Raw genomic sequence first — 22,170 nt, forward strand, 5'->3', positions numbered from 1 at the left:
AATTTTGTTTGACATTTGGCCCCCTCCCCATAGGGGTCATGTGGGGGTTCAAGAGGGGTCAAAAATGAAAAATTGTCCAATGTCAAGAGACATGTCAACAATCATATCTCAAAATACCAAATATGGACTTACGGTCTTCTTGCGCTCATGTCTACTTCTCTAAACTGAGGAAGTTTTTTATATCTTATTTTTATATCTTGAATAGAAAGGTAAAAAAGAACATACATCATTACAATAATACAATTTGATATATGAACCAATCATTGTAATTTAAGCATCACAAATGCTATGCGCAGTATCCATGGATGCATATGGACCATGGATGGTCGGTCTGCTTCTCCATCGGCAGCTCCAATTCGACGAAATAGGCCAGAAACAAAAATTGCAAGTAACATAAGTCCCCCTAAAATTATATCCACACTTGGATAATTGTGTGCATGGTCCTCATTTGCCAGCAAATGTTGTGGTGGGGGGGGGGGGGGTGCATGTGTACTATATACTTAGAACACATAAATGGTTTAGAATTTGCATTTTCAGACTCACCATTCATGAAGCACCCCTCATTTTAATATTAAGAGCTGGCATAAAACTGAAAAACTAAAAATACAGGTGCTCCACTAAAAGCTGTGCCCTAATTGCGCTCTCTTTTTCACATATTTTTAAGACAGTAATCAAATTTATATTTACTAGTTGCGTAGATTTCTTTTTGACATGGGGAGCGAATGGGTTGGAAAAAAAGTACATTGAATCCAGCATCTTTTGGTGATAGAATAAGTTTATGGTACGTGCACAAACAATTTTGCCATATTGAAGCTAAATTGATGAAATATGGTGCAAAAATGGAATAAAAAGCGCACAGAAATTGGCTCTATGGCTTTGGCTATATTATGGCCAAATATGAGTTTAATTTGGTCAGAAATCCACATACAGGCATCAACAATGGGGGGAATGATATTATGGACCACCCCCTAGCAAAATATGGGGGGGTCTACACCTTTATATTATTAGGTTATGGCTCTTATTGAGACACCCTGTACAAAATACCTCTTCAGCCACCCCTTGTAAAATTCATCAGGCACATAAATATGACAATTCATACAGTGCATGCTGTGTGCAATATAATTATAATGACCTCTCTGCTGAAAAGAACCCTGTTTGCAATGATGATAACATTAACAGGAAAGAGCTACATTCAGCAAGACCTTGTACTTAAGTGTGTTTTGTTTTATTTTGCCTCATTATTTCGGCTTAAATGACCAGACAACCTTCCAGACAGTTGTTACTAATAGTATTCATAATTTTTGGCAAATAATTACACATCAAAATTTGAGTGAAATCATATGGCAATAATATATATCTTGACCACTTTGCTGTGATGTTCTTTGGGGATTTAATGTCTTATTAAAAAAATCATATTTGAAAAAAAATTAACCAAACTCAACAAAGTTAACCGAAGTTTTCATTCACACCGACTAAACAAAACATATCTTGGATGGCAATGGACGCTGAATTTTAATGGGGTAATGAAAAAAATATGAACTTTCTTCTGATACTGAAATCTGAGTTTTGATGAAGAAAAATAGTGGTTGAGGCTGTCAATTGGGTCACACCCCATGAAGTGCCAACATTGCCTTAAAATTTGGAAACATATGTGACCCATCACATCGAAACAGACCACTTCGCGGCTAGCTTCATTGGCAGATAACAATGAAAGAAGATGGAAAAATATAAAGAAAATAAAAAGAATTCTGAGCTTGTTTTGCCTCATAAAACATTTTACTGTATCTGATTTCAACAAGTAAGGTGTCATTTTCAAGCTAAAAAGCAGCAGTTTATCCTTGTGTTTAAATCTCCATTTTCATTTCTGCCGCGAGGTGGTCTGTGATGTGATGGGTCACATATTGGTTTATTGGTAGGCCTCAATCAGAGATAAAAAACACAGGGGTGTGAGTGACCTCTATTGAAAAAAGAGGAACTTTGTTCAAAAAAGAGGAAAAAAGAGGAAAAGCACTGAAATATGCTCAAAATGGGCTGAAAATGAAAGAAAAAGCTGAAATTTTGCCTCAAAGAAATTTTAAAAGAGGAGATTTCACACCCCTGAAAACAGAACATGAAAAATTGGACCACATCTCTTTTCAAGGAATACCCACGGGGAATACCTTAAAGATGAAGCCCCACTTTTGGTCTAAGTTCCTTAGGGAATTAATCAAGGTTAAAATGTATCCATGTAAATTCTGTTCTGTCTGTCATCAAAGTAACAGGTGTAAGTCAGTTCTTCACAGAAGAACTGGCCAGGCGGGGCTTCCTCTTTAAGCTACAAGAACAAAACAATACCCCCCTGTTCTTACAGTTCTACAGGCCTGACTGACCAAGATTTTGCCTTACATGTATGTATGTTTATTTTTGCTGCTTGAATATAATGAACAAAAATATATGAGCACAAAGTGAAATTTTATTTTCACAGATTTGGGGGATTTTTAAAACGGTTATTTTTAAAAAGGTTATTTATCTGTAAAATCTGTAAAATTAAAATTCCATACACATGAGTGTGAGAAATATACAAAAGTGGTATGTTGCCACTTGTATTCAATAATGCTTTAAATAATACTGCTTCAATGTATATGTGGTGTGATCAAGCAAATCAGTCTAAAGTCAGGCATATTCAATTTTCATTTTTTTTACATGATTGTATAAAGCATTTTCAAAGCTACATTTTGCAGAAAATTGAATATTTAGTTCCAAAGATATGAACAGATGAAGTTTTTCCAAAACAATATGCAACAAAAGTCTTTGTTTGGCTATATCTGAAAATCAGTATATCTGACTACCGACTGATTTTTCTTGATCACAACACATATAACAATTTATTTTTATTATTCATGATTACTCTTATATTATACAAAATATAACTTCTTAGTCAAGAGTTTGCAACATATTCCGGCAAACACAAAAACATGTTTTGGTCATTTAATAAATCAGTATATCTGACTACCGACTGATTTTTCTTGATCACAACACATATAACAATTTATTTTTATTATTCATGATTACTCTTATATTATACAAAATATAACTTCTTAGACAAGAGTTTGCAACATATTCCCCGGCAAACACAAAAACATGTTTTGGTCATTTAGTAAATCAGTATATCTGACTACCGACTGATTTTTCTTGATCACAACACATATAACAATTTATTTTTATTATTCATGATTACTCTTATATTATACAAAATATAACTTCTTAGACAAGAGTTTGCAACATATTCCCGGCAAACACAAAAACATGTTTTGGTCATTTAGTAAATCAGTATATCTGACTACCGACTGATTTTTCTTGATCACAACACATATAACAATTTATTTTATTATTCATGATTACTCTTATATTATACAAAATATAACTTCTTAGTCAAGAGTTTGCAACATATTCCCGGCAAACACAAAAACATGTTTTGGTCATTTAGTAAATCAGTATATCTGACTACCGACTGATTTTTCTTGATCACAACACATATAACAATTTATTTTTATTATTCATGATTACTCTTATATTATACAAAATATAACTTCTTAGACAACAGTTTGCAACATATTCCCGGCAAACACAAAAACATGTTTTGGTCATTTAGTAAATCAGTATATCTGACTACCGACTGATTTTTCTTGATCACAACACATATAACAATTTATTTTTATTATTCATGATTACTCTTATATTATACAAAATATAACTTCTTAGACAAGAGTTTGCAACATATTCCCGGCAAACACAAAAACATGTTTTGGTCATTTAGTAAATCAGTATATCTGACTACCGACTGATTTTTCTTGATCACAACACATATAACAATTTATTTTTATTATTCATGATTACTCTTATATTATACAAAATATAACTTCTTAGACAAGAGTTTGCAACATATTCCCGGCAAACACAAAAACATGTTTTGGTCATTTAACAACATTTAAATGTCAGGTTATGCACAAGTAATGAAAACGTTTTATACAAAAACACTACATTTTTAAAACATTTAAAATGTTGTTGCAAAATATTTTTGCGAAACGCTTAAATAACACTATGTTAGAATGTTTTGCAGCAAGTTTTCAAAAATACGAATGTTATTAAAACGTATTATAATCTTTATATAACCTTAACATTTAAACGTTTTCTGACGTTTTGTGTTTGCTGGGTTAATGATATTTTATATCAAATGGATTAGACATTATACATCACCAACACCCTATATTTAGGATGACCCCCCCCACCATAAAAAATCACTGTCTAACATTATTACATTGTACATAATTTGTTTGTACAATGTACAAACAATTTATAAAAAATTTTATAAGTTCTTTTTATTCAACACATTTATTTAGCCTGCTATACCGTTCAAACCTTTTTTTCACCTAAACTGTTTTACAGCCTAAAAGCTGTGTAAAATCAGTGTTGTGTGTAATGTATTGCAGATTACCTGCTAGGTGATAAATGTACATTACATCAGTGGCGTAGCCAGGATTTTGGAACCGAGGGGGCACAACTTGTAAATGTACCGACGGAAATATTTTTTGCCGACGGAAGTTGTGATTTGTTGACCCAAATATTTTTTGCATGGTTTGAAAAAGTGAAGAGCTGTATATTTCACAATTTTCATCATTTTTTTACAATTCTCCCTTTTTCTGTCCCCAGAGTAAAAAATAGTCTATTGTTAACCCAATTTTTTTTTCTCCAACACCTTCCCTTTACTGACGGCCTTACACGAACGTCCATGACTGGGGGGGCACTGGCCCCCCACTGGCTACCCCTCTGCATTACATCACTCATATACATAAATTCTAAACAGTTAAATGGTTGATTACTATTCTATAATTTTATCATCAACCAATGCCTTTTGATAGTTTTTATTATATCACTCATACATAAATTCTAGACAGTTCAATGGTCGATTACCATTTATCATTTTTACTATCATCCTCTCCGTGTGATAGTCTTTACCATCATAGTGCTCTGTCGTAGGCGCCAAGTCGTGCGCTGACTCTATGGGTGGACCCCAAAATGTGAAGTATATCACGTCAAAACATGGTGTTATGTTGATGAAAAAATGTATTTCCTACCTTAAATAGTATTTTAGTAATAGAATTTATGCACCGGCCCCCGGGCCCCCCACTGGCTACCCCTCTGCATTACATCACTCATATACATAAATTCTAAACAGTTAAATGGTTGATTACTATTCTATAATTTTATCATCAACCAATGCCTTTTGATAGTTTTTATTATATCACTCATACATAAATTCTAGACAGTTCAATGGTCGATTACCATTTATCATTTTTACTATCATCCTCTCCGTGTGATAGTCTTTACCATCATAGTGCTCTGCCGTAGTGCGCCAAGCCGTGCGCTGACTCTATGGGGTGGACCCCAAAATGTGAAGTATATCACGTCAAAACATGGTGTTATGTTGATGAAAAAATGTATTTCCTACCTTAAATAGTATTTTAGTAATAGAATTTATGCATGAGTGATATAAAACAAATATTAACTGTCTTAAATTTGTGTAATGGTTGAAATATAATCACTTTCGGTGAAAGATGGATTGTTCCATCCGTTCCGGCTCGTGGAATGGAACAATCCATCTTTCACCTCGTGATTATATTTCACCATCACACTCATAGACAGTTAATATTTGTATACTATCCCAAAAATGCTTATGTCATGCAATATATGTTATAAAACTTTTTGTGCTTGCAAATTTTGTGCTTACAAATGTGTATAAATATTCTGCAAAAACGTTATAAAATTTATGTTTGAGTGATATAAAACAATCTAACATGTGTACTCTTTGAAACATGGATTCTTACATTTCACTCACCATGCTGGCTTGTGAAATGGAACAGTCCGTCTTTCACCTTATATATGATTATATTTCAACCATTACACTTCTGTTAGGTGTTAGCAACCCATTGACTTTGTCTTGTGATCATTTTGATCCTGGTTCCAAACACAGATAGCGTGAACCAGTTGACCTGGCAACGATCGATATTGATGTCACACTACAGTGATGAATAGACGGTTAATAATTGTATAATATTTTGCATTGCATATGCTTTCTAAAAGGCTAATCAATATTTACACTGGGAGAAGGGGGAATTAAGTTTTTCAAACAAAACATTTGGGTCACCGTCACATATCATTTATGTTGTGTTCCGCCTCTTAAACCTGAAAAACATTTTTGTATAGCCCTAAATTCACACTGTGTAAATAGGGATTGGTCCCTGAGACAAAAGCTATTATTTGACTTTGCCAACTTAAAGGAGTAAAGTGACTAGGTCCACATGTGCGAGAATCCAATATGGAGACTACCCCATTGCTTTATGGGATTACATAAATGCCCAGGGGGTACTCAACTTTGATTTTGGTAGGGAAATACCACTGAGAATTTGAAAGTGGATCCATAAATATACCAATTTTTGGAAATTTTTGAAATTTTGGCTGGATTGAGGCAAAATTGGGCTATTTAAAAAAAAAATTGAAACAATTTTGAAAAAAGGACCCATTCATATACCAAAATTGGCTTAAAAAAAGGGGTCATTGATATACCAAATGGCCAAAAATGCTACCCATATTAGCCCATATGGTCATTTGTACTTAGTACCCCCCCCCCCCCCCCGGCATAAATGTTTCCATTCTCCATTTTACATTCTTTGAAAGGAGGATGGTCCAATCAACAATATCATCCCAACAATTTATCACTAACAATGCAGATTTTTATTGGTATCACTTGAAAATCTGCAATCTTTATCTTCGCTTCTGCAAAATTATTAGGGCAGTTTGCAGTGCTTTGTTTCTATTTTGTAAACCAAAATGTGTCTAAACTGGGTCAGCCTATTTATTTACACATTATTCTACAGGCCTTCAACTTCACCATTTAAGCTCTCATATCAAAAGGATTGATGGAATATTAGCATACCTCCCAACAATAGAAACAGGCCCGTAGTCAGGATTTATTTGGGGTGGTGCTGATTTTGAAAGTGGACCTTTTTTTTGACCAACAAGACATAAAAAAACCTCTATTTTTGCACTCGCTGTGCTCGCAAATGGGTCGTACCTCCCGCAGCCCCCCGCCACGGGCCTGAATAGAAAGCCCAAAATCTGAACATCCACAAGGGCGTACCCACAAGGCATAGAACCCAGGGCATAGACCCCTGGGTGCACATGCACCATCTGTACCCCCTAGTTATTGATTTGCAACAGACTCAAGAAAGGTGATTTTAACATTGACTTTATATTCACATATTACAACATTTCATGCATTAGGCTATTTTTTTTAACCTAACTTTATTCTTTGGAAGATTTTAAAAATATGATTGCTCAGATTTGGGGCGTTTCATAACTGTAAATTCAGAACAAATCAAATTAAATCTGAACAGTTGGCAAGTAGGCCTATGTATTAGCACAGAACTTCATAGGTGCAGTGTGATGTTAGGTAATTGATAAAGATGAAATTACACCATCCTCCTTTCAGGGATTGTAATGCATTCCTTTATGAGACATATTTTGTATTCTTATATCCCATGCCTTATATGATGCAACTGAAGAATAAACCACATATTCACTATTCCTCCATGATATATTTTTACCTGCCATAATCTGGGTTAACATGATGATTCTCTTCACTAGGCTCCTGATCTTCTTCAGATGCATTAACTACCACCGTATACTCTTCTTTAGCCCATGGTTGCTCCACACCTGATGCCATAAATGTATAGGTAATAATACCAAACATGTAGATACCAAAACAAATCCAAAACACTATGCGCCACTGGCTAATTGTGTTCTAACAAAAGAATGGCAAAAATACAGTCATTAATATATGAATAAAGATAGTAAGTGTGTGTATGTTTGTCACAAATGTGCTTGAGGTTAGTTTAACTATTTATTAGTTTATTTATCTTATTTATTTGAATTGGGGAAAAGTTCTCATACTTCATAAACTGAAAGTCATTTACTTGTTTAATAGCCTACATACTCTTGTCTCACTCACTAACCTCTCTAATTTCATTCACAAATCTAAATCACTGGCTTACTCATTCACTTTCTCACACAACAAATACCCACAGAAAAACCAAACTCATATACACAATCTCACTTGCTCACTCACCTCCCTCTCCTCACCTTAATCTTTCAAACAGGGAGTACATGATGTATTTCAAATTGAGTTACTGGAATGGGTGACTCCATTTGAAGTCTACATCCTCTGTGTGGGAAACTATGGTCTTCCATAGGGGTGTATGGATTTCAATTGGAACTTGGGAAATAACCCAAAATGTTTAACTTGATGATGTCCTATAATGAAAATGTTTTTGTTATGAGGCTGGTCCCTTCCCTCCCTCCCTCAAACATACGTTTGAAATGATGAGGACTTAATTCATTCATTTCAGTCATTCATCAATTTATTTCCATATCAAATAAATACATAATTACATACATCAAAATCAGACAATATTAGATTAACAAAATACATCAAAATCAGTAAAACAACTTAATTACAACGATTAACAAGACATGTAAGATTGTGTTTGGAGTGCGCCTCCACTAATAAAATCTAATCTAATCTAATCTAAAAATGTTATGGAAGAGAAGGTTGGAAGGCCAAAGAGGCCTGTAAAAAGTTTTCCCCTAGGAGTAAAAACAAACAAAAGTAAAAAGAATTTAAAACAAAACACATAGCCGATAACACAACTATGGAACAAGACAAGGATGGAGCTCAAAGAAATTTATAAACCATGGTTTAAGTTAAGTGCTCAAAAGAAAAGAAGAAAAAAAATCATACGTAAGTTAAAATTAGCTTTTGCTTAAATTGATTGCGGAAATGTTTAACTGATTTAGATTGCTTAAGTTGATTTTCTATTGTATTCCAAAGATAGGGTCCACTAGTACGAACAGAATGATCTGAAAATGTTTTCTTATTTTTGGTTAGATTGCAGTTGTCGAATAATTGTGGATATCAGACCGTTTTTTAAAGTAATACTTACATTGTTTTCTGTAAGAGCTCCTACCACGGCAGGTCCAGCAAAGCCTGGTATGGTGGCACCACAGTTAGTTATACCCATTAATATACCTGCATACTGTGGAGCTATGTCCAGATGGTTGACATTACAACCAGACATAGTAAGACCAGCACCAAGGCAGGCAACACACAGAAACACTATGGCCAGTGTCCTATCACAGCCTACATAGCCTACTAGAACCAACGAGATAGCTGGAATACTAAGACCTGAAACAGGGCAAATTCATGGAATGGATTTAATTGTTGTATGTAGATCTATGCAAGGAGTTTGGAACTTAGTACTTGGTAGTTGCACTGGCCAACACTCCTGGCTGGAGTCAGACGGTCAGGGAACCCTGGGGTACTTTAGTTTGCTTTAGGTAGGGGTATACCACTGAGAATTTGAAAGTGGACCCATCCATATACCAAATTTCCCAAGAAATTTGGACCCATCACTACACCCCCCCCCAAAAAAAACTGAAAAAATTGGGAAATTTTTGAAAAAATAACCCATCTATATATCTATATGGTCTAGAAAAAGGGGTCATTGGTATACCAAATGGCCAAAAATGAGACCCATGATTGCAGCACATTGGATTTCGCAGCAGCAGGTTCTAATCATGCGTGCAGACATAATCCTGCAGGGCCTATAATATACACATGTAGATCACAGCTATTTGTCCTGGCGACGCAACCACGTATATGCACTGATTCGAATCTGCCACTGCAAAATCCCACATGGCGTTACTCTCAACTTGAGACGAAACACACTATATGTATATAATATTCTTATGTGGCTTTAATAAAGGTTTGGGAAGTATTCAACTAGAAGTAGAAGTAGAAGAAGTATAAAAGATGTTGAACAGCATAATAGGATTTCATATATTGGGCTTCATGGGACAATCACAAATTTCCTAAACCAGAACACCCAAAAATAATACTCAGATTTTGTATTCAGAAACAATGGTTAAACTAGAAACAAAGCAGCTAATGCTACCTACCTAAATTATTGAATAATTTTCTAGTCTGTCCGGTGGTAAGAATATTATTCATTCGCAAATAATCAGCCACTTGTCCTCCAAAAACTACAGCCAACCATAGGAATATGTAAGGAAGCCCTGATAGAAAACCACTCTGTAAGAAATAATACAAGGACAAATAATTAGGTTATCATTTATTGACTAGTCAAATTTATGCCAGGGGATTCTTGATTTTGGATGTGTGACTGGGACTCCAATAACTTCCCCCTATACACATTTTAATGAAAATGAGACCCAAAATTATAATTACTTGGACTTTGAAATTATTTCTGTTCAAAATTAAGGTAAATTTGCCAAATTCTGATATATCTTTACAAGTTTTGCTGAAAAAAAGAAAATTCACGCTTTTTCCAGATTTCTACTATATCCCCTTCCCCTTCTTCCTAGTATGAGAATTAAGAATTACAAATATGATAAGATGTGGCTTACATTTGAGTGAAACAAAATGGGTTGGAACAGGGACGTAATAGTTACAAATTATATTTTCTTTTACTTTTCACAGGTTTTCTCCACAAATGGACAAGAATCAAAAGATAAATGACAAAAGATGAAAAGAAGATGCAAAATAAACAAGCTTGATGATTTGAAATATCTGAAAGAATTCAAAGTTAAAGTGAGGTGTGAAGCCTAAGTTGCAACATTTGGAGCACAGCACCTGTTTATTGGCAGACATCAAGGCAAATTATAGAGGCCGTCAGCCTTTTCCGCGGGATCCGCCATCTTGTGGGTACTGCTGTTCTGCATGTCATGCGTTACACATTACGCCCATGATTACGCGGAAGTCGCAGTGCGTGACGCACCTCTTCAGTCAAGCGTCAACGCGGTGATCTTAGCAACAAGACTCCCCGTACCCACAAGATGGCGGCGTTGACGTCACAATGACTACCTCTATTGAACTGCAAAGCCTACTAACAAAATTAGAGGCACATTAACGCCATAACGGTAATTCATACACTCTTAGATAGTGAGAACCAATCAAAGCAAACATTAGAAAAATGCCAGACATGTGTTAATTGTGTATAATGCATAGATGCACACTCCGCATGATACGTGCAGTGCTTTTGGATGTGTTAATTGCTTAATTATTCAGAATAATTCTGGTATACCCTACGGCCTACGCACAACTATAACCCTAACCCTAATCCTAACCCCAACCTCAACCCTAACCCTAAAAAATAGGGTGCACTTGGTAAACCAGAATTGTATATTGAAAACACAAGAGTGCACAGGGTAAACCAGAATTGTACCAATTTTTCTTGCGGGTTGACGTATTTATACATGCTCTAATTTTCCAAAATTTTTTGTGACAATTTTGTTATAAATATAGCAAAAATCATGTGATTTATTCTGGTGTATGAAAATATGCGCATCACGAGGTGCAAGAGAAATAAAATAATAACCTAGTACTGAGATGCTGATATCCCCCCCTGTGGGACTTGTGCATTAGATGCATCAACATCTCAGTATGTGTGCATTATTTTGTACAATATCACTCCCAACAAGTATTAATATTATTAAAATAGCATGAAAGTTCATCTGTGTTGGTAAACTTCATAATTGGAAATTTAAACTTATGATCTCAACACAAAATTAAGACGTACCTCAAACCAACCATCTCTCAACCGCGACGGGGGCCGATACAAGTTACCAAGAGTGTACGACCGGGTTTTGGGGTCAAGTGTCCAAAAGGTCACTGATCCCAAACTTGGGTTGCCAGTCTCCAGATGAAGGTCAAAGTTGTGACCGAAAATTTGAGGTACGTCTCTTAATTTTGTGTTGAGATCATAAGTTTAAATTTCCAATTATTAAAAAATTACCTTTTCTTACAGGACTTAAGATAGCAAAGCAGATGACTTACCTGTGATAAATCAAACTTAAGTACATTCTTTAAGTAGTTTGGCAGATTAGTTAAGAGTGTATAGAATCCCCAATTGTTGGCAAAATGTGAGATGATAATTGCCCACATAGGTACTGATGTAAAAACACTTAGTATTGGCACCGACAGAGAACGCTGAAAAATAAAGAAAGACCAAACAGGTTAAAGTAACAGCAATATATATTGAGGTCTATGTGTAACACTGCCTCATTTATAGTAGCTCCTATTATTATATTATTCATAAGCTTAATTCATAATGCATGTATTTATTTATTAGGACTGTATTTTTTTCGAAAAAATTAACAAAATTAACAAAAAAGGAAATTAAAATTTAATTAAAAAAAAAAAGAGTAAAAAAGATCCAAGGCTTTTATCAAACACAATTTACAGATTTAAAAGTTGCATTATATTGGTAACTTTGGTAACTTTTTATCACAATTTTTTTTTTAAATCCCTACATACCTACCCTAATTGTTTTTTATGTTACGTCAATCAAACAATTTTTTTTCCGGCCTAATAGTACTCACCTTATTTCTATGGCCTATACTTTTTTCTATATATTCTCTTTCTTCAGGTGATATTCTTGGATGTTGTGCTGGTGTGTCATGAGCTAGTAGAGTCCAAAAGACAAACCACACTAGACCAAGAGCACCTACAGGAATGGGTGGAAGTGATATCAATAATTATGAACAAAGTGCATTCTGGGTAAATGTCATGGGGGATTAACTCCCAGTTTTTCAATGAGAGTGAACTTCACACTTAGTAAACTTGAATGTGTTCTGTGCATTATTTGGTCTTGATATCTTAACATCACTTATATGTACATAAAACTAGCAAAGTTATGGTTGCCAATGTTGTAACTAACAAGTCGAAAAATACAGGAATTCCTGACCAGTCAGTAACAGTTTATCATTCACACAGCCATCTATACGATTTTTCAACCTGATGTGGCAGTGACGTCAACAGTCAATTGAACGCATTGAGGCAACTGTTATACTTGCACATGGGCGTCTTTGTGGGTTTGCATATGTATGTTAGACGCTAGCAATTTGAAGCTGTGCCCAATGAAATGCACACAGACACCACTACCACAGGGTTTAAATATTAAACATCCCTAACACTTCCCACAATGCATTTTGTTTTTAAATGGTCAAATTGGCTTATTGAACTTTAAAAGAAAGTTAACACAACAAAAAAATATATAGGCCTACATGCCCATGGATTTATATTTAACTATTACATTTTACATGAATTTCAGAATGTAATAAGTTACAAGTTTAAACTGCACATTGGTTATTTGGCGGGGATTGTGAAAAATCTAAACATTTTGCCTTTGGAACCGAGGAATAACCGAGCGCAGCCCCGGGAGATATTCTGAGACAATTTGTACACCCTCTAACCCACTGCTTATTTTATTCCACAAATAACTAAGTGTAATACTACACTGATACTTACCGAACAAGTAAAAAACAGCAGGCCAGCCTCCCAGAAAATTGCTGTCACACAACACCCCTGATATTGGTGATGAGATGATGGTCCCCATGTGACTACCAGCATATGTAAATGTTGCAAGCTTACTGCGCTCTAATGGGGGTGCCCAGGAACCCCACATGGCATGCATAGCTGGAAATGTTACTCCCTGGATAGAAAGGAGGAGAGATACATGTAAGTACGGTATGTGATGCAGTGGTGTGTGTGTTGGGTTTACTATCAAGACCTTACAACTTGAAAGCATACTGCTTTTCAGCTGTTTAGTAAGCAAGAAAAGGGGCGTATTCATGATTAGTCTAATATTTTTTTTTTTGTCATACGCTTATGTAATTCACTCATTACTTTCAAATGCAATATATGTTGTGTCCATGCATTAAATATAGGAGTATAACAATGTCAGTTATTTTGAAATTTGCTACTCCTTTACCAAATGATCAAGGCCAAAAGTTTTGAATTCTTATTATTTACAAGACATGAAAATACATACGCCAGGAATATTGCTTGCTTGCCGTAGATAAGAATAAAACAGAGAATTTAATGATGTGACCTGCTCCCCCAAAATGAGTGTAAAGTCATGAGAGACATTCCAACTGTTCACTTGATGTTCTTTGTTTGAAAACACCTGTATTGGCAGTGGTATATCCTTTGTGATTGGGGACAGAATTGAATACAGAGTACAGCATTATGACCTCATTCACAAAGGGCATACCGCTGATCATCTCCCAACTTGAGAGTGAGACTTATGCTCATTTTGTGCATGTGGGAGCAGAGCACATGTGATTTACCAAAGAGGGTTGACTTCCTTGAGCCCCTTGTTTGTGTTATTTTAGTTCTTTTATTTCATTAAAATTAAATAGTTTTAATAGAATTTTTTTTTAATTCAAGATATTTTGGTCCCCTTAAATTGAGTGTATTTTTCCTCTGTTTTCCAATACACTACACTTCCATTCCCCATTTTATAGCACATATTTCAAATTATAACAAACATAACACCATAGTATACAATCATGAAAAACAAAATTTGATATAATTTATGAAAACAGAAATGTGCGAGGTAGAATAACCAGTGCCATCAAGGGGTTAGTGCAAGGCAATAAACCCTCGACATCAAGATACTTACCTCACCAAGTCCTTCTAGAACTCTGACTGCAATAAGCCACCCTGTACCTGCTGACGCTGCTAATGGTGTCAATAACGTCAAAATGGTTGTGCAGAGAACGCCTAAACCAAATAACCACTTGCCCCCATACTTTCCAGCAAGCCATCCACCAGGAATTTGAGTAACCAAGTAGCCATAGAAGAAAGCACTGAGGATCTGGTTCTGTGTGTTCTCATCCCAATGATAGGTTTCAGCAGTACCCTGTGCACATTAATGATGTACAAGGTAGGTTAAGGAATGTTACATGAATACTGATCGACAGCATCAATAAACCACTTTCGGAGGCACTTGTCTGTTCTATACTCCACTGGATGGTGATTTAGTCATAGGATCCAAAAACTGCCCATCCACAAAGCCGTTCCGATCTGGGAATGGATTCAACCTGTTAGTCAGTGACTATGCTCTGACCACGATAATGCAAAAGAAACTTCCTTCATCATTTCAAGGCTTTTTAAATTGTTATTTTAGACAAATTTAGAATAGAAATTTTAGAATTTTTAAAGGAAATTGTATTACAAATTTATCTCATCGGGGCTTTTGATTGCATCCCTTTACATGCAAAACATGGGTGGACAGCCCCATGGATGGGTCTTGAAGTTGCTCCAGGTATGCATCAATTAAATATCTTGCACATATAAGGCCAAGTCAAATTGTTTACAGATTGAGCATTGCAGAGCCAAATGAAACAAATATTTTGCATTAATATTGTTAGTTTTGGCCTTTCAATGGGCTAAATGACTTGCAATGTGAACATTGTAAATGATAGTGAAATCCATCTTCAGTCACTATAAAATCACGCATTGAAAATTCATTTGAATCATGATTTGATACATTTAACCAAAGGAGGAATAAGACAAACTTCATTTGCTCTTATCTTTCATTTGTGATATTGATCTGGTCAATAATTCTGTTTATTGAATTTTATACTGTATGGATGTTTTTTTATATCCAATTAATAAAATAACGCAAAACAAAAAAAAAAAGCGAATAATATCAATCCAATTTCCCTGTTGTCTATTTACTTATTTCCTTGTTTTACCTGAGTTATGTGTGTACTTAAGTTCCCTGAACATTCCTCTGATAAGGTTTCATTTTTGGTTGATGTGTAATTGGCCATAGCAACTAGTGCCACACTCAGATTGACTCTCATGCAATAGACATTGAAGAATCCCAAGAAGCCCAGAATTGCCAAGGCATGCCGAGCTTTAACACACCCTCTTGATGATACAGCTGTAAGAAAAACAAAAAGAGTGCTGTCAGTCACACACAAGGTCTTAGCCAGCCATGCGTCCACCCGTCTTTAAGACGGGCTAATCTAATTTTAGACGGGTGGATTTAATGGAATTTACAGATGTGATAGCTCTAAAACAGATGATTTTAAGGTTATATGAACTTGAGACTAATTCAGAGTGACATGTAAAGGCCAAATCAGGACATTTTTGACCCCAGTGACCCTTCCATGGGTATAGACAAGCTGTTTTATATTTGAGGGTCAAATTTTGGTATCTGCTTGGACGGGTGGTTTCTGATTTCTGGCTAAGACTCTGGTCACACACAATGGTTGTTTGATGCAGAGAAGTGATTATTTATTAAAAATTAATTTTTCTAACAAAACATCCAGGACTGTCAACTTTCTGGTATTGCTTGGTGTGAGACGCTGTCAAACAGTAGCATACCAGGACGAAATTATTATTTCGCGACTATATTACAATTGTTTATTTTGACCCATGATTATTTGAGTCAAGGTGCTTGAGGATCTAAAAAGTATGGGGGGAGCTCAGAGACTGTATGAATGGTGATGGAAATGCTAGACTCGTCAAGTATGGATTTATCATGCGCATGATATGCATGTATGGAACTAAAACTAAAAGGCTGCTTAAAGTGAATAAATTTAACCCATCAAATCTGAAGTGTAAAAGACTGTCTCGGGTCAGACTGCATGTGGCTATCACTTCAAAAAATGCAGGGCAGTTTTATTTCTAAAGAATGGGTGCGCATGAGATGAAAATCTTTACCCTTCAATTAAAAAATAAACAATATGAATTTTTGTTTTTACTGTCCTATACCATGTGATAGATGACAGACAGGTCCAACATTTTCAGCAGTGAATGCTGGGCCTTTGCCAGCGGACCATGAGCTGTAGTAGGCATTCTTGCATTGTTTGTGATGTTTGTACAATTTGTGAAATAAAATAAGTCTTTAACAAATATTATGTGTGAATTTGTCTGACTTTTTACTCTTTCTAATGTTGTGATAAATTTATAATTAGAAGATATCACAAAATATTGTTCATTCCACCATAAATGATCTTGTTTAAAATGGTATTCATTTACTTGTACTGACAGAGGGTGTCAGATATAGGCCTACATGTCGTTTTTGAAAAACAGCGAATCATACACATGCTCAGCATGCAAATTTACGACGGCGATTTAGTACACTGATCGTGCGTGTGATTCAGTTTTCTGCAAAAGTGATTTTAAAAGTATAAATCGTCGGGTGCATGACATACTGGTCTATCTTGAATTTTTGACTTTTTTGAGAAAATTGGTATATAGTTCTTTTTTACGAAGCTCTTCAAATACAACAAATTACAGACCTCAATTTTTCCTAGATAATTAGTTATAAAATGTTTAATTTAAACTATCTATGAATTTTTCAAAATACGTATTTTCACATCCTGATCTATCTCGTAAAAAACACGCATTTCTAGAAAATCGCAATTGAAAATCTTCGTATTAAGTTTACCTTTCTATAATTTAATTAGACTACGGATTTTCATGAAAGTGGTTTTAAATTAAAGCATATACTTAGCAGATTTATTTAAGTGGAATCTGTAATTATATTTACGTATGTAATATTGCTTAAAACTACACTTAAGTTGTAGTTCTGTATGCGAAATCGTTAATTTCCCGATCTCGTATTGAAAGTGCATTACATACTGGTCTATCTCGAGATAGACCAGTATGTGATGCGCCTAAAAATCATATCATTGTTCATGAAATCGAGATAGCCCCCAAGATAGACCAGTATGAAACGAATTTTAAATACGCTATCGGGAAATTAACTATTTCACATACAGAACTACAACTTTAGTGTAGTTTTAAGCAATACTGCATACATAAATATAATTCAAAATTCCACTTAAGGCGATATAATACCCCGATTTTCATCAGTACCCCTCTTCTTTTTTTTCTTGCAAATTTATTAAGTACATAATATGTTTATCACCTCATGTCCTGAACTTATAAAATAAACACAGCCAAAGTAAAAAGTCTCCAGTAGTTCCATCCCCATTTACTCAGAGTTTGATGAGTTTATGGCAAAATCATTTTTATAATAATTTTCTATACACTTTCCTTCGAAGGTTGATACCAAATCTGATAGCAAAAGTTTAATCATCGTGAGCAGAGGAACCTTTGTTTGGAAATTCGTGCAATTTTAAAAATGACATAGGGAATTGTATCACATAGCGGAACTAGCGTGAGTGCCAAGAATTACGTCGCCTGAATAGGCCGGCAGGATAAAGGTTTACCCATGCATGCCAAAATGCAAATCAAATAACCCGCTCTTTCAATTGTGCGCAGGCAAGTGTACAATGATTCCTGTACGGGTTGCTTCAGGCCACATAATAAGCTGATACCATGCATTGACTTTTGCGTGGTCAATTCGTAATTTGTCATTTTTGAAATTGCACGAATTTCCAAACAACGGCTCCTATACTCACGATGATTAAACTTTTGATATCAAATTTGGTATCAACCTTCAAGGAAAGTGTATAGAAAATTATAATACAAATTATCTTGCCATAAACTCATCAGACTCTGATTAAATGGGGACGGAACTACTGGAGACTTTTTAATTTGGCTGTGTTTATATCTACATATAAAGTGAATTTCAACAATTTTAGTAAGTCATTTTAGCCCTATATATTTTTTGTTTACTGTAACCTAGTAACTCAGATCTGTGTTTCATAACAAACCATAATTTATTCTTTTGAAAATGTTCAAGTAGGGTACATGAATAGAATACATTAAATCCTTTGTTATACTCTCTATAGAAAATCTATAGTGGTGCATGCAAAATACCTACCATGATATAACACTGAATAAATTAAATAAACACTTATACAATGGATGCATAGTCATTAGTTGTTAGGAGAAGAAAAGGCTATTAGGTCACCGTATGTCAGGTTATAGGTCAATTGGTTCAGGTCAAATTTAAGCATCAATTTTGAATACACATGTGAGAGTCTGTGATATCATATGAGGCATAATTTTGATATTCTGTCTTTAACTGGATATATATCGAGAAGTGCATGGTGGATATACTAATTATACCTTGGGATGTAAATGGTGAGTACAATTTAGAATGCCTAGTTGAGACGGATTTCACAAATAAATATAAAATAGTTACCAAAATCACAAAACTTAAGCTTACGGAAAACTACCCAATATGGTTGTATAGGTGACAAGAAATACAATTTTTTTCATCATTGCTGTAGTATGGCTGTTGTAACCTGTTACCTATATGGCTTAATTAAGTTTCAGTGCAATAATGTCGCAAGTTAAAAATGCAAAATATAGCTCAACATTGAAAATAGAAGCATTTTAACCAGTTCCTTTTTGATAGTTGTGGAGCACCAAGTTCATGAAGTCATAAAAGAAATCAGGAACCACTTATTCCCATTTTACATATCAACTTTATTTCCCTAATGTGTTAGCAACACATATCCAAAATTTTAACGAAATCCGTTGATAGTAAGCTTTCCAAAATGAAGTGAATTTAAATCATCAGTGATGTACCTCCTTTTGGCTTCTATCTGTAAAAGCATGTAAGCTACATTGATACCGATACCACCAATAAAACGAGAAGATTTGCCCCTTCATTTTGCATACCACTTTGTCCAATTTTTTTGTAATTTCTTCACAAAATGCAAAAAAATGCAAAAAAAAATCAATGGGTGTAGTACCCCCTTAAATAAATTTGTTAAGTATATGCTTTAATTTAAAACCATTTTCATTAAAATCCATAGTCTAATTAAATTATAGAAAGGTTAACTTAATACGAAGATTTTCAATTGCGATTTTCTCGAAATGCGTGTTTTTCGAGATAGATCAGTATGTGATGCGTCCGACGAAATGCATCTTTAGAAATGATTGTGTGTTCTCAAGTGGGTTTTATTAATTAGCGACCTGACACACATAAGGCGAATTCAAATTTGCCATTAAACTGCATTATTTTATATCAAATTAAAGCCATTGAGTAAAGAAAGCCAAAACTGAAAACCGTTTTGTCATAGCGGTTTCCGTAGCAAAGTTACATCTTGTCAAAGATTAACTTGCATCAAAAACATTCAGCCAACATTTCATCAATTAAAAAATTAAAAACAAAACAGCATACATTGTAGTCTCATGATAGAGCAGCTGGTGTCAAAATCCCTCTAAAGTATAGACAACATATTTATGTAGGTTTCCTTGACCTATATTTTCTTTTAATTTTCTATGTAAAATATGTATTGTGCTAGTCACTAGCAAATAGAAATTATGTGTTTTAACTAACAAGGTTTGCCTTTTATATATACTAAAATGCAGTAAACCTTTGACGAGCGCGTATTTACTGCATTGCACGCACTTGTCTCTGATTGGCTGCTAAGGCGATATGTTGTTGCTGAGTGGAAATAATGAACGAACTGTGCGCCGTACGCGTTGTTAGCGCCGAATTTGCAACATCACAGTAGTCGCGCTCGTCAAAGGTTTGCTGCATTTGACTATAGGCCTACCTATGTTTTGGTTTGATCAAGCATTAGAATGCTTTCAAATTTTGTACTGGATCGTTCAACCATGCTCAACAAGTTTTTCAATGAAAGTCCCTCTGGCCCTTGTACATGTACCTTGTAGAAATCACTCCCGAAGAGTGGCCAGGGACTACTAGCACACCTTATGTGGTCTGGTGGTCTAACGGGGGCTGTGAAGTTGGTGGTTTTGATCTTGGATGGTAGTCTTAGAAGTCTAGTAGGAATTAAAAATGGATACTATGGCCAGAGTTATACTTAGGGCTATAGAGAATGGTGTATGAAAGTTAACTGTACTATATTAAACAGGGACTGCCTTTTGAGGAGAGCGAGAGTAATCGCTCTCTACTGCTCTCCTTAAATCTGATATAGGAGAGCAACTCTCCTTAGTTGACAATTCTCTCCTTACTTTCTATTGTAAATGCTCTTAAACAGCTCTCCTGAAAGGCTCAAGAATAGTTTAAAAGACAGTCCCTATATAAAGCTGTGCAAAGTGCAAAGCTGTTGAATTTTGCCGACTTTGTCATGATATTAATCATGATATTGATAATGTTGACAGCCTTGTCCAGCTTTATCAATGCAGCGACCAGTTTACTCACCCTCTTGGGCTCCAAGTAACGGTACACCTTCATCCTCTGCTGACGATCTTTTAGTAGCCATCGTGGTGAAATAAAATGGAAAAACACACAGCTTTATTTTTGTGTTTTGGTTTCAGTGGGCAGGACGAACACGGTGGTTGCCTGTATCTTTTTGGAACGGCGTATGATGACATGCGTAAAATCAACGGAGCTGTTCGAAGCACGGAATTCCAATCAGCTGCTCATTCACGTGATTCGCCTGTCACATTCATTGCTTTTGTGCGATTTTGGCCCGATAATATGGTGCAGGACCATATCGCTATGAACACGGCAGAGTGCCGAATACGCAAAATTTCTGTTCTGAGTAAACGGCGTTTGAAAATCTTGGTACCATTCCATTGGTCCTTCTAAAAATTTAGAACATTCGTGAGCATTCATTTGAAATGTATATTATAGAAGTGAATGTACACGAATTATTGGCAATAGGGCCTACTTGCATGTTCTGAAATAATCGATATATCCCTCTAAACGCGTTAAACAGCTATTCGGCTTTATGCTGTATCCAAAATGTCTCAATCACTGCGCAGAGAGAGGTCGAATACGCATTCAACTACGTGTAAACCAAAGCACGCATTTATGATTTGGGGCATTTGTGTAGAAATTAGGCCTACTGGTTGTCCTACAAGCGGCTAGGGGACGCAGGGGTAACCTTGTCAATCAATCGTTATTCTATTGTCCACCAAAGTTAAGCTTAGGACATCACCAATACGTTTATATCCACGATCAATCCAATCGATAGGCAATTATCCCCAGAGGACCACTGTGCGAAATGACTAAGTTTAACGTGTGCGCATAAATCTGCATGGAATAAAAGTTAAATAGCCTAAATTATAAAATATTACAATTTGAAATGAAATAAAAATTAATATTAATAATGAAAAATCATCACAATCAAGTTATAAATAATGATAATAATAATAACTTTTATGTTAAATCATTGACCATTTATTAACATAAAGCTGCCAAGTAATTTACATTTTAATGTGAAGGTCTGAAAGGCCATCCCGGCAAACACAAAACGTTTTTGTATATTGTATATTTTATAATTTTATTAGAAATCACATAGGCCTAGCAGCCACCGGCTGAATTGCATGACATTTACATTAAAAATAGCATTATGAAA

At 35.1% G+C, this 22,170-nt stretch overlaps 1 protein-coding gene across 1 annotated transcript; it reads right to left on the reverse strand.

The window, feature by feature from the left end:
• Positions 1–5,047: 5,047 nt before the first annotated feature.
• Positions 5,048–21,181, reverse strand: LOC140151456 (sialin-like). The gene is made up of 9 exons (XM_072173803.1): positions 21,009–21,181; positions 15,658–15,848; positions 14,580–14,819; positions 13,424–13,607; positions 12,496–12,620; positions 11,951–12,103; positions 10,054–10,186; positions 9,039–9,280; positions 5,048–7,840 (listed from the first exon to the last, which is right to left on the reverse strand). The coding sequence occupies exons 1-9, from the start codon at positions 21,067–21,069 to the stop codon at positions 7,640–7,642; spliced, it is 1,530 nt and encodes a 509-aa protein (XP_072029904.1). The 5' UTR covers positions 21,070–21,181; the 3' UTR covers positions 5,048–7,639.
• Between the last annotated feature and the right edge of the window lie 989 nt (positions 21,182–22,170).

The sequence above is a fragment of the Amphiura filiformis genome, chromosome 4 (genome assembly GCF_039555335.1).
Source record: "Amphiura filiformis chromosome 4, Afil_fr2py, whole genome shotgun sequence".
Taxonomy (NCBI): Eukaryota; Metazoa; Echinodermata; class Ophiuroidea; order Amphilepidida; family Amphiuridae; genus Amphiura; species Amphiura filiformis.